We start from the raw sequence: 15,210 nt of genomic DNA, 5'->3' as shown, positions 1-15,210 counted from the left end.
TGTTATGTACACTAAACAAACCCATGTTAACGGATTCAAATAAGCAATATGTGTCTTAAAAACATGTCTTTATGATTTTCTCCCAATGATTTTGGCAGTTTTGTAAGAGAATTTCAGGCCAAATTATAATGTTGGCCCCTGATGCATGGATCTCCCCTTTTAATGAGGCTGATGCTTACACTAAATTTCTCCAAAACCATAGCAATACAGAAGCGATAAGTAGTTTATAATATTGAATTATGTCAGAGGCTGTGACAGCGATGGCGTTTTTGGTATATTAGTTTGCTTTCTGTTCTAGAAGCCGGCAGCGACTTTTCGATGTTTGAAGCTTTACGCGACACCATCTACTCGGAAGTGGCAACCCTGATTTCCCAAAATGAATCTCGTCCTAATTTCCTTATTGAACTTTTCCATGAACTGCAGCTTCTGAATACAGATTACCTTCGGCAAAAGGCACTGTTTGCATTGCAGGTAACAAAAATTCCTCATTTCTGGTTTTTGCATAACCTTAATTTTAGGAGCTTTTAATGAAGTATTCTGTCATTATCTAGGATATTGCGACCAGACGGATCACTGACAAAAAGCGTGACTCTATGAAGACCATCGAATCCGCTGGATGGATGGCATCTAATTCTGAGCTAACACCCAGCGAAAGCTTGGCTACAACCGATGATGTAAGATTGTCGTTTTTGTTCACACTTGTTTAAACTTTCTCTGCTCCTATTTAAATTGTATTCTCATTCAAGTCCTGGAATAACGATAGTCCGATACTTTGTTTTACTAGGCCATACTGATTTCAGCAGACAGTCATATTTAATGATTATTTAGGAACACCCCCCTCTTTACCTGTCCATTTTTTCTTGGATCCTTATTTTTTTGATGCTGTGTTTTAAAACCACAAGAAATCAGTTGTAATACAGTTTGTATATATTAGTAATAGAACAAAAACTGTATTAAATCTAATTTCTTGTTTTGAATATTCATGTTGACTGAACGACGTAACTGTATACATTAGTAACAGTCACCATGAATACCCAAGAACATAAGCCCCCTTTCATTATCTTTCATCCTTTTTTTGTTGCACTTTTTTGGGGGTTTTGTGTAAAAAGTGATCTCAATAAAGCGGTCGTGATTGATTGCGGTCAGAAGTCCATTGCTTGCTATGGTGATAAGAGTAATTTTGAAATTTTCCCCTAGAATCCATACATAACCCCCAGTATTATGAGCTTGTTGATGTTATAACATACTTGGTAGTGTGACTTCTATCAATGCCATGTGCATTAGTTTAGTCTGAATTATTGTTTTTTCCCATTTCTTAGGAAATGTATGCAAAAACGTCAGACTGCGCCGGTGCTCTCGGAGAACACAATGATGGTGATAATGTTAGCACTTTGTCAACCTCATCCAATTTTGAGCCGTTTGCAACAGATGACCTTGGTACTCTTTTATTTCATTTACTTATTGCTGCTGTGTGATCTCAATGCTTACTGCTTGTCTTGAGTCTGTTGCAAGTTTGTTAGAATGCATTAGCAGCTTTTACTTTAACACACGATGTTCCGAAGCCTCCTTTCTGAAGAGTGTTTTATTTGTTGACTTATAGGCAATACCGTGATTCATTTAGATCAAGCCTTGGCAAGAATGAGAGAATATGAACGCATGAAACTTGAGGCTGAAAATGCTTTAGCTGCTGACAGCGGCAGTAATGTTATCGGTGCTGCCAGTAATTTGGAAGGTAACCTACTAACAGATTGTGGTGCATGGAGCCCCGCTTACTGCCTGCACACTTTGCATTAACTGTAAGACACGTGTTTTCACTTAAAAGTATTCCCCTTGCTGGTTATTTTTACAGTTTGTTATAAAAAAAAAAAAAATTCTACTAAAAACATTTTGCTTGTGTTTTTAAGACGCTCCAAAAGAGGGAGAGATTCAGAACGCCCAGCACTCAGGGGACGAAGTTTCTGTTCCCTGTCCACGCATTGACACACAACAGCTTGACCGACAAATAAAAGCAATTATGAAGGAAGTCATCCCTTTTTTGAAGGTACATATATATGTTATACTTACACCATTTTTAACCTATTAATGCCATATTGTCAACTAGCACCTGCTGGAAGGACTGTGCAGAAGTGGAGACCCAGGAGGGCCTGTCCGGACCCTGCTGCGATCTCTGATCACCCCCTGCTGGCTGATCACCGGTACTGTGATCACTGCACTTTGGGATTGTAGTAGCGTGTCATTGTGTATAGTTACTTTGTGTGAATGATGTTACTTAACCGGCCTCTTCAACCGTGTGATTCTCGATCTATTTTAGGAACACATGGAAGAGGTGTGCTCTCCTAACTTGCTCACATCTATAAGGCGAATGGTTTTGACACTGACGCAGCAAAACGATGAGAGCAAAGAATTTGTGAAATTCTTCCATAAGCAGCTAGGAAGCATTTTGCAGGTATAGTTAACCGTTACTTCGTGTTTTTGATTGCCATAATTCTTATTCAATCTCGATCCTCGGTATTCTCTTCACGCCATAACAGAGAATTTCACCACCCATATGTTTAGTTTCTATAAAAATATGAAAGTGTGGAATTGCTTCAGAGCATGCACAGAAGCACAATATTTAATATAAAACACTTATGCATATAGTGTTTTTTTATTTTGACAAATACTCTTTATGTTGTCACTACATATTCTAAGTATATAGTCATTTTTTTTTAGTTGGCCAATAAATTGGGGCGCTATACATGTTTTCGGGTTAAGAGAGATGTTGATTTGCTAATAGGATTAAGGAGCCAGCCATGGAAGAGGTATAGACATCTATACATTAACAATGTTGTTTCTATGTACTTCCCCGACCAAGGTCAACACTTATTGTCTGTGATTGCTGAACAAACATTACATGTCACAAGAGACAATATTAACGTCTTATCCATAGGCTCTGCAGTCATTCCTCAACATTAAGTAATCCTTACATCCGAGTCAGATTGATGCACGTAAAACAGTTACGCAGTCTGCCTTACCGTATGTTTCCTTTTATTTTCTCTCCTTTGTAGGACTCATTGGCAAAATTTAGCAGTAAGAAGTTAAAGGACTGTGGCGAGGATCTCCTTGTTGAGATTTCAGAAGTCCTGTTCAACGAGTTGGCTTTTTTCCGGCTCATGCAAGATCTGGACAGCAGCAGCATCGCGGCTCAGGGGAGAAGCAAAAGGAAGTCTGACGCAGCCGGGGTCCTGCAGTCACTCACCAAAGAGGTTGGCGGCCTAACGTATTTCTGTTAGATTTTAGTAGATATATATCTGTACAAAAATCAGCGTTTGCAGTGTTGAAATGTGACTCTTTGTTACAATAATTTCCATGGATATTTCCAACAAAAGACTAATGCAGACGCTCTTAACCAGAATGCTGGTGTAATATGCAGTTCACAATAGTACTTAATATAGTGTTCTTATGGGACTATGTAGGATAAAAAGGGTTTGTGCAAAGTTACAAGAGGAAAGTTACATTGGTTGCTATGGTAATTGCTCATGTCTTATTGAATTTTCCTTTTGCAGGCTCAGAAACTGTTTGATGTTGAGCAGTGTGTGGCTACTGGAGACGATGAAGATAAAGTAAGTAAAGCGCTTTCTAGCACTAGTCCCGTTTAACGTGTAATCTCTCTGCTTCACTCCAGCCCTATCATTACTGCGCTGTAACCACTCATCTCGGCAGCTGTAACGGAGTATAATAGCACTTTCTTTACACCAATTTACAAAATCCATTTTAAGTAAATAATCTCTTGTAGTCAGTATTGGTGCATCTGCATTTATCACTTTTTAGAGTTAATTATCCTTTTTTGCTGCCACAAATCAGGACAAAGATGAAACGGAGACTGTGACGAAAGCACAAAAAAGAGAAAATATTGATGGTTCGGAAGTCCAGAGCGGAAGATCTGATATTTCCGAGGAGGAGGATGCAAAGGATAGCCTGCCTGTTTCCATTAGTAGGGATATTTTACGTTTTCTACGTGATTTAGATTATAAAAATGGTGTTTTATTTGGAGGGGGGTCGTGGTGGCTGCGGGGAAAAATGATTTAGACATTCAACTTACTATTTTTAATAGAACATAGTATATTTTTACTTAAACACATTTTAGACTCCAACTCAAGGAAAAACAATCATTAAACCTGCTCCAATCCATGTCATACGTTTCTTTAGACAGAACATCGATATATATATATATATATATATATATATATATATATATATATATATATATATATATATATAATATATACGCATTAGATACTGGCAGGAGAATAACCATGCAAGTCTCTAAACGCCCATATCTTACAACAAAGCTGCTATCTGTTTTTATACGAGTTGCACATTAAATATTGTTTCAGGTCTATCCAAAGCTGAAACACAACCTTTGACGAACTACGGTAGTGGCGAAGACGAGAACGAAGTGGAGGACAATGAGGAGTTTGAGGCAGGGCCTGTTGATGTCCAGACATCCTTGGAAGCTAGCAATGACGCTGCCGAGGACAATGAAAAGGACCAGGTATTCCGTCAGCATTGTCTGTTATAACAAAGGGATTTGGGCTTTATTTTTATATTGAAGAAACATTTTCGTTCCATTTAAACACAGGTTTCAAAAAACACCTCCGAAGAAACCTTAAAGTGTGAGAAAACGGAAATATTGGCAAATTATACAGGTATCTGTTAATTACCTAAAAACATCTCTATGGACACAATTCTATCTATTCACAAAATAATTATATTTATTTTTATTAAAATTATCTTTGCACAGCAGGGCTAGTGGAGGCAGAACAGGAGGACTCTGTAACCTCTGCTGTGCCAGACATTTCTTCTCCCCTTTTATCTAATAAAGAGAAGGACGCAAGTATGACTGAAAATGCAAAGCCACCTTTGACTTCATCTGACAGTTCAGGGGCCGAGAGCCCTGCCACTGAATCCCCCGTGTTAGTTGAATGTGTAAGTATTAAATGGACGGGTATGTTTTCTCTTTAGTTGGTTGCCACATTTTTATTTTTATTACCCTCTTGGGTAACACTTTTTTTTTATACGCAATCCTTTGTTGACAGCAATATTTTATGTCTACGTTTACGCCTTACAAGCTCTTTGCGTTTTTGGTGAGAAATGGTTTATTTTTATCTCGCGCATAATGCGGTAGAAAATATCTTAAAATTACATCACTGGAAAATTAAAAAAAATAACACTACTGGAATTTATATTTGTACTGGATACTTAATTTTAAGAATAATAGCATTTTGTTTAATATTTGAAGCATTGGCTCATTTAATATAACCCCTAAAGTATATTTATACCTCACTTTATACTTTGTCTCCCTGAATAGGAAAACGGTTCTGGAAACACAAGTCAGAAGTCTGATGAAGATGATTTTGTTAAAGTTGATGATTTGCCACTGAAGCTTAATATACCCGAGGTATTTAATTTAATATTGGGCAGTGGGTATCAAATATGTATTGTTTTCTCTGATCAAGTTGATGCTGACCTACTCTTTTTATCTCCCCAGTCGAACCTGATGCAGGAAATGGAGAAAGAGGAGGAAAAGAACAACTTATGTGAAGAAATCCTTAATTTGGCTGGACAAGGAAATGTTACTGTTGAGCTGGCTGGAGATGGCCTTTCCCTGCAAGACCCGGGTAAGGAGTAACACACTAAAGATGTGCTCTGTAGGGGCAAACTGTTCATTTCCCTGCGTAGAAAGATACCAGATTCAAGTCTAGAAATCTCAACGTGTGAGGTGTGTAAAACTAGGTATACGTATTGGATAATTACAAATTCTGGATTTTATTTAAGTAGGTTTTGATATTTCTGTTGTCACGCACTTGCATTTATGTAAAGGACACACGGCTTTTAATCCTTTGAGTACTCGCCATGTATGTTATATATATTTGGCCATCAATGTGCCCGCGAGTGATGACATTTTTCCTGAAGCTACCTCTCCTTACTATAATGCACAAATCATTGTGATGTAACAGGTGCTCCCAAGTAAAACCCACTACCCCCCCCAAAAAAAATCAAAATGCTTGTATTTATGTGAATTTATATTTTAAAAAATGAGCAGGTAACAACCTACTCGATTACTTTTCAGAAAGTGACTCTGTAATACTATCAAACCATATACCAAATTTAAAAAATAAAAAAATACAGAACTAACATGGATTCATTTAAAAAGTTGATTTTAATGTTCTTCTCTTACTTTCTTTTCTTCCAGAAAACTTCCATTCTGCATGAAAACAAAAATTCTCCTAGTTACACTTTCTATACAGCAGACCTTTTTAAAATGCACTACAGCTTCTGTTTTGGCGTTGTTTTACAATGTTATTTTGAAAATGTCAGGTTTTGTTAAATAAAACATTTCTATGGCTGTTTTGTTTATCCAAGAGTCCAAGCACTGTTTTTCCTCTTCTGTAATTTGTTTTTCTATTTGTAATTTCACAATTGTTGGAAGAAAGTTATAATAAAGTTTTTTTGCTTGTCTGCATTTTGTTTTATTACCTTAAGAAAATAAATCCATGCAATTATTTACTTCCCGGAAAAGCCTCTCTTTGTAACTTAGCTTGTACCCAACCCCAGCATTACAGAAAAAAGAGAAAAGTTACAAAGAGAGGTTTTTGGCAGCACAAAACCAAGAACACATGAAGTTTAACGAAACATTTTCTTATCTACTAAATACTGACATTTATAATGCTCTTTCCCTAGATCTCTCATGACCCCCACCCCCAGAATTAAGGCAATACTCAGGCAAAATACTGAAGTGTTTTACTGCTGAAAGCTTAATAGCTAAAGGGATTAACATTATATTTATTGATAAAGCGCCGGCAGATTTCGCAGCGCTGTTACAGTCAGGAGAAAAATTAACCCCTTCAGGACCGGGTTTTTGATACTAAGGTGGCGCTAAAAGACCAGAACCGTTTGTTTTTGCTATGTCTTTCTTCAACTGCCATAATGATCAGATCACTCCTATTGGCCAGCAGTGATCTGATCATCATCAGCCCACTTACTAAACTCACAGCATTTGACCTGGAAGCACCCTGGACTTTGTGTTTTTTATTTATATATATATATTTTTTTTTTTGATGCTCCATTGAAGCACAGCATTGACAGATATGTAGTCTCCACACATAGCGGCATTGAAGGAGGTTAACGCTGCACTGTCGCTCTCAGGGAGCTATCAGGCAGCAGGGGAGGGTCGGGGGTGGTCTCCACACTCATGTGGAGACCGAAGAACCCTCTTCCCCCCTGTCCCTGGAGCTGCCTCGGGCAGCTGGGACGCGATTGCTGGTCTATAGACATTGCAGGGGGGAGTCTCTTTGATGATTCCTGTAAGCTTCCATGCTTACAGGAGTCAAAGGACTTGTGGGGGCTCGTTTTCTGCCGTTGCTGGGCTTCCAGGCAGACCACCAGCAGCAGAGCCCGGTACAAAACGGGAATTAACCCCTAAAATGCTGCGATTGCGACATTGAAGGGGTTAACGCTGCACTTTCACTCTCATGGAGCGATCAGGCAGCAGGGGGATGTTGTGTCAGGTCCCCACACTTGTGTGGGGACCCAATCAACCCCCTTTCCTGAAGCTGCCTGTGGCAGCTGAAAACGCAATTGCTGGTTTGCCGGCGAATGCGTTTTCAGCCTACAGGCTCGGGGGCGGGCTCGGAGTGGCTGTGCTGGTCTGCCCAGACACCTGGGGATGACGTACCTGGTACGTCCCGGTCTGGTGGTGACGCGATTAGGAAGTACCAGGTACGTCCCGGTCCGGAAGGGGTTACACACAAACTGGTGAAAAAGGAGAAAAGGGCCCTGCTCTTGCGAGCTTACAATCTAGTCTGTGATTGAGGGGGAAGTGAGACAATGAGAGGACTGCTAGGATGGGGATGAGTTGATCGGGTTCCGATGTGTTGAAGCTGTTGATTGTTCGAATGCCTTGATTACGATGATGGTTGGGAGTAATGGGAAGGAATGTTGTACGCTTCCCTGAACAGGTGGGTTTTCAGAGAGGTTTTGAAAGTTGCGTACGAGGCGGAAAGTCTGAGGGAACGGGGATTAACCCTTCATATGACCCCAAGCACTAGCTGAGACTGTTAGCGGTAAAACAGAACTGACTGAGGACAGCCCAGGTATTTATATACACAAACATCGAAGGATTAAAGGTATAATCTCATCACCTCTCAGCCCAGCGCCTCCATAAAACAGAACTGACAGCCCAGGTATTTATATGACAACGAGTCACTATTTCGCGGTGATCCCGAGGGAGCGGCGTCAATCCCAGGGTACCAATGGAGAGCTCATGGTCCAAAAAGCAACGTGATCTAACGTCGGGACCCTGTGCAACAGCGTCGGAAATTTCCCCAGGAATAGTTTGCGCGTTAGCCGGACCAGAGTTCCATGGCCGCAGCTGGGTTACCCCAGTCTTAAAGATTTGTAATAAAAACCATGGTTCCCAAATGAGCGCCTTCTCTGTAACCACCACTGAGTGTTGCCCACCACAAGTTTAATGTAACCTCAAAAGAGCGACGGGGTGGGACAAAGGATGTTCGTAGCGACACAGTTTAAATTGGCTGCCATCATCGCGGTTCCTAGCCGCACAGTTCCATGACTTTACAGCTAGATCTTGGTCAGGCACCAAGTGGTATACATTAGTGGTATACATGGTCCATGTACCTTTAATCCTTGTGAAAATAACATAGGGTATAAACCGATGGGCTGTCACAACACCTGTCTGAATTATTGAGTTTAGGTGTTTCAGCCCCTCTCGTTTCAGATTTCTACATGGTGAAGCACGATTCCTCACTCTAGAGAGCAGATTTCCATTACTCCGGAGTCCATTTGCTCCACACCACTTGCTTGGCATTGTACATAAAGATCTCTGGCTTGTGTTCAACTGCTCAGCCATGGAAACCCTTATGACCAGGGCCGGCCCTATAATGGGGCAGACTGGGGCAATTGCCCCAGGCGGCACTTTAGAAGGGGCGGCACTTTGCCGCCCCAAGCGCTTTTTTTTTTTTGAAGCGGAGGAGAGAGAGAGGGGCACCGAGTGGTTTTAGCTTACCCGCTCGGCGCCCCTCTCTCTCTCTCCTCTGCGGCGAGTCTCCCTGTTCGGTCCCGGTGCCGGCTTGTAATGCAGAGCGCCGGAAGTGACGTCAATTTCCGGCGCTCAGCATTACAAGCCGGCACCGTGGCAGAGCAGGGAGACTCGCCGCAGGACTGTTTAAAGGTAAGTACCGGGGGGGGGTCGTAGATTATGCCGTCGGCGAAGTTTAAAATGCCGCCCCCCCCCCCCCCCGGCGTCGGCGGGGGGGGGGCGGCGTTTTAAACTTCGCCCCAGGCGGCGTTAAGTCTTCGGCCGGCCCTGCTTATGACGCTACAGCAGAAAGATCATTTTTACACACTAGCCACAGCAGCAGCCATATTCTGTGCCGCATGGTCTACCGCTTCACTGCTGAACATCTTCACAATGAAGGTGCAGTGCATTGGGAGGTGCTTGCCCTTGGTTAGCTTCCTTTGAAAGAGTTCTGTATAGTTCATATTTAGATTTTATCTTATTTTTTAAATTAAACCATCCGCTACGCAGTACTAGCTCAATGCTTCTTGCAGGATATGCTCAGTGGGGTTGGTCAAATAAAAATACCAGTAAAGTCAGGAAGCAGAAACAGGAACTTGCCTTTAGTGATTTAATTCAATATTTAACCCCTTAATGACAAAGCCCGTACATGTACGGGCTCAAAATGCATTGTTTTCAAAAGAGACCACATTGCATCCTTCACGATTGTTCTTTTGGCGTTTATGTTTATGGGCACTGTTAAAACACCTAAACTGGAGAGCAGTAGCCTTTTGACCCCAATGGCATTCATTTTTTTACAATTTTCTGTCTTTGTGACCTTGAGAGAAATGCATTGGATTAAGTTCACAGCATAGATTCTGAGAATAATATCTATATCATCAAAAGGTATTGGAGTCAACAGTGGTAAAAACAAAGCTTCATGGCTTATAATGACAGCATTAGACTCCTTAGTGCCCACACAAAAATACATAAATGGCGCAAAAAAGCAGATTTGCCCTGAAGAACTACCGTAATTTCATGACTCTCTTATCAGGGTTACACACTGAAATGAGTTTTTGTTAGAGAATATTCCAACACCTTGACTATCGTGCATGATGAAGGGTTCACTACAGCAAGCTTCAAAAGTATCTGTCTTTGGTAATTTGAAACGTTGGGAGGCGTAATCGGAAACTAGTAACCAGAAAACGGTATTTGTAAGCCTGGCTTTAATTTCCCATAAATTGAGCCAAGAACATAAGTCAAAAATGCCAAGAAGAAACTCCATTTATTGCTGAAATCAATGTGCAAAACAGAAAGACCCACCATAAACAGAAACATGACTTGCCCAAAGTAAGTGATGAGGATCGATTCACCAGAATGTGGAAAATGTCCACATTACTGCAGAGTGCAAATGAATTCCAACCTTCCTATGTCTTCATTCAAAGGCAGTCTGGAACATTTTTTGTCCTACTTGGATATAGACTTCCCTCTCTTCATCTGTCATAAAAGATACAAGTTCTGGGTTCTGACTGACCTGACTGTAGACATGAGGCTGGCCACCAACCATGACCACAGGATCAACGGTCTCCGATTCCTCCTCTTGCTCTGCGTTGCTGCTTGGCTGAACCACCCTTGGCTTTGCACGTTTCTTTTCTTCATCGCTCTCGCTAGTATCGCTCTCCGAATCACTCTTGGGGAACTGAGTAGCGGCTGGTCCGGAAGCAGATTTCATCTCGTGAATTAGAAGGGTTCTTATGACTTCATTATCAGCACAGCTTTCATTCATGTTGGCATTTTCGTCAGGGGTTACTGGGTCGCTTTGTGCTGTGGGGAAAATCAGGAATCATGAATTGAAAAACTTTAGTTTGGTCTTGTTAAATTTTTCAATATACGGACAGTATAATGTCTCAGACAGACGTACTATAGAATGCATGCTAAAGTACTCTGAGTAACCTTACATTAAATGTATTTATATATAAAAATGATTAAAGAAAAAAAGTAAAACAAAACTAAAAAAAAAAAAAAAAAAAAAAAGTATACCAACAGGTTGGTAGCAGATCTATAGGTAGATCAGCTGGCTCGCACATGAAAAACTGTCTGGTCCCTCCTGTCATGCAGGGGATCAGGAAATATTATACAGCCACCCTCCCCCACCTTCAAATAAAAGTAAAAAATGTAAAAAGTACCCTACATACATACATGCCAAGCTGATAAGGGTGATGGGATTTGCGGCCCACAAAAGCGGGTGCACAAGAAAAGCAAAAGGCTGACATACTTAAAAAAAAAGTAAAAAAAACAAAAAACAAAAAAAAAAAAAACTGAATAATTTTCATTTTCACATGCAGCCCCCGAAGGTCACATGAAGGGGTTAAATTATGTAACCATACCAAAGACACAAAGTTTAGGTACACGGTACATATGTCCACAAGTGAGCCAACCTTTTTCCACCTCTGGTGCGCTTGCCTTTCTAGACTTAACTCCCATCACTCATCAGCTCGGTTTATGACGTATCTGCACCTCACTTAACAGTAAACACAACTCTTTCCAGTGCCTGCCGCGGGTCAGATGGCTGTTGGCTCAGGAGCAGTACGTTACATTTTTACTTACGTAGACTAGTATTAATTTCTTCTTGGGGGGCAGTGTGTACGGTGCTCTCTTTCATCCATACAGGTTGCTCCTTTACTTTCTTCTCCTTCCCTTTCTTCTTAAGTTCAGACTCATTGACATTAATAGTCACGCTCTGGACGTACAGGTTGCCTACATATGAACTTCTGTTAGCCCATTTCCCGTACTGTCCTTCTGGATCCATAAATACTGCATTGGGCTGCTGTTCGACACTGAAATAAAACATATACAGCTACAATAGGCCTCAAATGTTTCGGTCAAGCCCCGTTGTTTAGCCAAACCCCTTCAAATAAAAGTGTCCGTCTGGCCATTTTAAATGTTTAAGGGGGTATGTTTAAGGTGCTGTTGCACATTAATGCCAGCTCAGAAATAAACTATTAGTTTTTATCTTTTATGTAGTGCCAACAATGTCCGCAGCGCTTCTTACAGGCCATACATTCAAAACCAAAACTAACTGATACATTAGGTAAAGAGAGTCCTGCACACAGTTTCTTTACTGTCAGAAGAGTAGGTGGAACGGCCAGGGCAAAATGCCGCCTGGGGCGAATTTTAAAATGCCGCCCCCCCCCCCATTATCTACCCTTCCTCTCCCTCCGTCCCTGGCGCCCCCCCCCCATTATCTACCCTTCCTCTCCCTCTGTCTCCCCCCCCCCTTGTACTTACCTTTCAGCAGTCCTGCGGCGAGTCTCCCTGTTCGGTCTTGGTGCCGGCTTGTAATGCTGAGCGCCGGAAATCTTCCGGCACTCAGCATTACAAGCCGGCACCGAGACCGAACAGGGAGACTCGCCGCAGAGGAGAGAGAGGGGCGCCGAGCGGGTACTGACAGCGTGGTAAGTAAAAAGAGGGGCGCTCCTTTCTCTCTTTAGCTTTTAAAAAAAAAAAAAAAAAAAAAAAAAAAAAAAAAAAAAAAAAAAGGGCTTGGGGCGCCTGGAACGGTTGCCCCACTTGGCTCCATTGTCGGGCCGGCCCTGGGAACGGCACCTTTAACATCTTAAAGCGAATCTACACAGACTTGGGAATAACTATGAGAACACGTCTGTAATATGCGTGTGTTATGGATAGAAGAGCAGCCATAAATGCTCTTTAATTGGCGACACGTATGGATAAAGTAGATTGTTAATGGTTGAAAGAAAAGTCTGGTTTCTCTAGGTGGGCCATGATGGGCAATCCCGAGAAGGATCCGCGGAGGCTTTTTGCACATACCTTTCTGTCAGTCCTGGAATATCGGTTGGTGGGGGTTCTAGCAAGTCACACGGAAGAACTATGTCTTCTGTTTCACGGAGAAGCACAAATATAGGTTCAATCTGCTCGTTAAACGTTGCCAGTAATGTTCTGGCATCTCTTTTAGGTAGAGATGAAGAGTCTTCCTCAACTTCAACATTGCAATACGTGCAGCGAAAGAGCTCTGTCGTGGAAGAGTATAAAATAATAAATAATAATGATTTTCTCTGATTCAATCTGATACCACCCAAACAAGTTTTCTTCAGCTATGAAAGCTCTCGAAAGCAATTGAAACAAATGAACAGACCCCCTAGGCCAATTCTGGAGCTGTCTGGTGGTAACTGTGTCACTGCACAGAAGATCACTGGGGCATTTAAAGGAGCTATTCAACTATCATATGCGTTAAAGTCTATATGATGGCTGGAGTGTCCCTTTAAATGAAGTGATATCTGTTAAATATAACAAAGGGCTCAATTCTGTACCGTTTTAACCCCCGATCGCTACAATTTGACATAAAACATTAGCGCATGGGTTCAGAATTGAGTGCGGATTTCTTCTTGTTGTAACTGGAGTGCTGGGACGGAGCATTTTGAATGAAATCATTTTGTTCTTTGACTCTATGAATAAATATTGTAACTGTGTATTCCACAAACACCGCTATGTCAAGCACTAAAATGTATTAAATGGTAACATTAAATGCCATGATATAATATCAATATCTAGGCACTAAAACGTCTGCAAAACAATATTATGTAGTAAATACTATACCTTCCTTGGCACATTTAAGGACTCCATTATGCGGAACCACTTGCATTTGATGCCAGTTCAAAACCATTTTATTGTTTAGAGGGCAAGTTATGCTACAAGAAATATTTAAACCCCAGTAATTATAAAAAGACGGGATGGGACCCAAACCCATAAGTTAGATACCTGTGAACGGATCAAACAGCTGGTTCACCTCCAGGTCCGAGTAAGTATTTTGGCAACCAGGACATTTAAACGAGGCTCTGGTGCTGGAATCTCTCTCATCAGACTCTATTTTGCGACGGACATGATCCAGTTTGTACTTGATGACGTCCACCAAAACTTTGTAGTTGATATAATAGTAATTGTGCTTGGTGCTTTTCCCATTTGGACCAGTTTCGACTCGCATTTTGCACTTGACAAACTTGTCAGCTTTCAGGGTGTTGAGGACGGCCCGTAGTTGCTTTTTGTCAAACTTGAGAAGTTGAGCAATGTCATCCTCTTTAACACATGGATATCTAATGAGCACATCTAGCGTTAGAGAGTGCTCCAACCCATAAAAGCCCCTCACCATGTACTTGGCAAGACGCTTCAAAGCAGCAGGAACTTCTGTCATGGTATCATGATCGCCCATTGTAACGAAACCTGTACGATGACAAAACAGACCATGAAAACGTCAATTCATTTACTTTTGAGTACAAATTTTGCTCAATACCAGTTCCTTCACCCAAGCTTGTCCTGCAGGTAGCCAAAAATACTTAATCGGCTAATAATCACAAGATGGGGAAAAAAGAGTTTCCCCCCCCATTAAGGAAGAGATATCTAGATGTATCCAGCAGGATCTCGGGTCGCTGTAACGAATGAGACACTGAGTCCCTCATTTCTGGTGCTTGCATCATGCTATTAGAGCCGTTTGTGTCTGTGAGAGAATTTAGGATTGTTATTCATGCACCTACATCAGAGGTAGAAAGCCCGATTCTCCAGAGCCGTCGTGAAGTGCAGCTCCAGCAATCCTGTGCCAAGAGTAATCCCAATATTTTTTTTACATGGCTGTCCCATTGTACAGCACTATGGAATATGATGGTGCTATATAAATCAATAATAATAGCAATGCTCCTAATTCAAAGTATCGAAGCCCTGCAGACATGTTTCTATGAGAAGCATGATGTAGGACCCCCAGTGTGTTTCTGGAAGCTTTGTAGGCTTGTATACCAATGACTTACACCACCCCGTGTGAAAAACTCTTCAGATACTCATTTATGGTGACTGGCATAATTCAGATTGCCACCAACAGGTAAGTTAGGGCTACTGAATGAGCACGGGGGGAGGGGGGGGAGGAGATGGAGCCGCAACTCCCCTTTTATTGAGATTTTTACAGAGAGCACAATTGCTTTATTTATTTAAAGCAGAGACTACTCATCCTGGAAGAATTATACATTAAATATAAATTGTTTTTGGGGCATTTATACATGATTATTAATAATTGGTGCTCCAAGATAGTTTATTAAAACCTGGAGAAGCCCATGTTTTGTCCGGATATCTTTTGCCTGGTTTGCCAGTCC

At 41.4% G+C, this 15,210-nt stretch overlaps 2 protein-coding genes across 2 annotated transcripts in view; one reads left to right on the top strand and one right to left on the bottom strand.

The window, feature by feature from the left end:
• LOC149285590 (pericentriolar material 1 protein-like) overlaps positions 1 to 6,255 on the top strand; it is a 28,891-nt gene extending 22,636 nt beyond the window's left edge. Inside the window, exons 23-37 of the mRNA XM_089495185.1 lie at positions 299 to 471; positions 552 to 674; positions 1,320 to 1,437; positions 1,601 to 1,732; positions 1,905 to 2,041; positions 2,312 to 2,446; positions 3,048 to 3,245; positions 3,546 to 3,602; positions 3,844 to 3,973; positions 4,377 to 4,534; positions 4,622 to 4,688; positions 4,784 to 4,968; positions 5,351 to 5,440; positions 5,531 to 5,660; positions 6,236 to 6,255. Coding sequence (XP_089351311.1) covers positions 299 to 471; positions 552 to 674; positions 1,320 to 1,437; positions 1,601 to 1,732; positions 1,905 to 2,041; positions 2,312 to 2,446; positions 3,048 to 3,245; positions 3,546 to 3,602; positions 3,844 to 3,973; positions 4,377 to 4,534; positions 4,622 to 4,688; positions 4,784 to 4,968; positions 5,351 to 5,440; positions 5,531 to 5,660; positions 6,236 to 6,255 — 1,853 coding nt within the window. The remainder of the gene's footprint in view (positions 1 to 298; positions 472 to 551; positions 675 to 1,319; positions 1,438 to 1,600; positions 1,733 to 1,904; positions 2,042 to 2,311; positions 2,447 to 3,047; positions 3,246 to 3,545; positions 3,603 to 3,843; positions 3,974 to 4,376; positions 4,535 to 4,621; positions 4,689 to 4,783; positions 4,969 to 5,350; positions 5,441 to 5,530; positions 5,661 to 6,235) is intronic.
• A 4,238-nt stretch (positions 6,256 to 10,493) lies between these two features.
• Positions 10,494 to 14,282, bottom strand: LOC149285589 (general transcription factor IIE subunit 1-like). The gene is made up of 4 exons (XM_089495184.1): positions 13,835 to 14,282; positions 12,887 to 13,088; positions 11,666 to 11,895; positions 10,494 to 10,882 (listed from the first exon to the last, which is right to left on the bottom strand). Exons 1-4 carry the CDS (start codon positions 14,280 to 14,282, stop codon positions 10,494 to 10,496), a joined length of 1,269 nt encoding a protein of 422 aa, XP_089351310.1.
• Between the last annotated feature and the right edge of the window lie 928 nt (positions 14,283 to 15,210).

This window comes from Sceloporus occidentalis, unplaced genomic scaffold, assembly GCF_023333645.1.
Source record: "Sceloporus occidentalis isolate IW3139 unplaced genomic scaffold, rSceOcc1.0.p SCAF_77, whole genome shotgun sequence".
NCBI classification, from domain to species: Eukaryota; Metazoa; Chordata; class Lepidosauria; order Squamata; family Phrynosomatidae; genus Sceloporus; species Sceloporus occidentalis.
This window is presented reverse-complemented; position numbering and strand designations above follow the sequence as displayed.

Coding starts and splice junctions, on each gene's coding strand:
- LOC149285589 (XM_089495184.1), bottom strand. CDS start 14,282: ATGGGCGATCATGATACCATGACAGAAGTTCCTGCTGCTTTGAAGCGT. Junction 11,896..12,886: donor ATTCCAGGACTGACAGAAAG/GTATGTGCAAAA, acceptor GTTTTATTTCAG/TGTCGAACAGCAGCCCAATG. Junction 10,883..11,665: donor AGAAATTAATACTAGTCTAC/GTAAGTAAAAAT, acceptor TTTTCCCCACAG/CACAAAGCGACCCAGTAACC.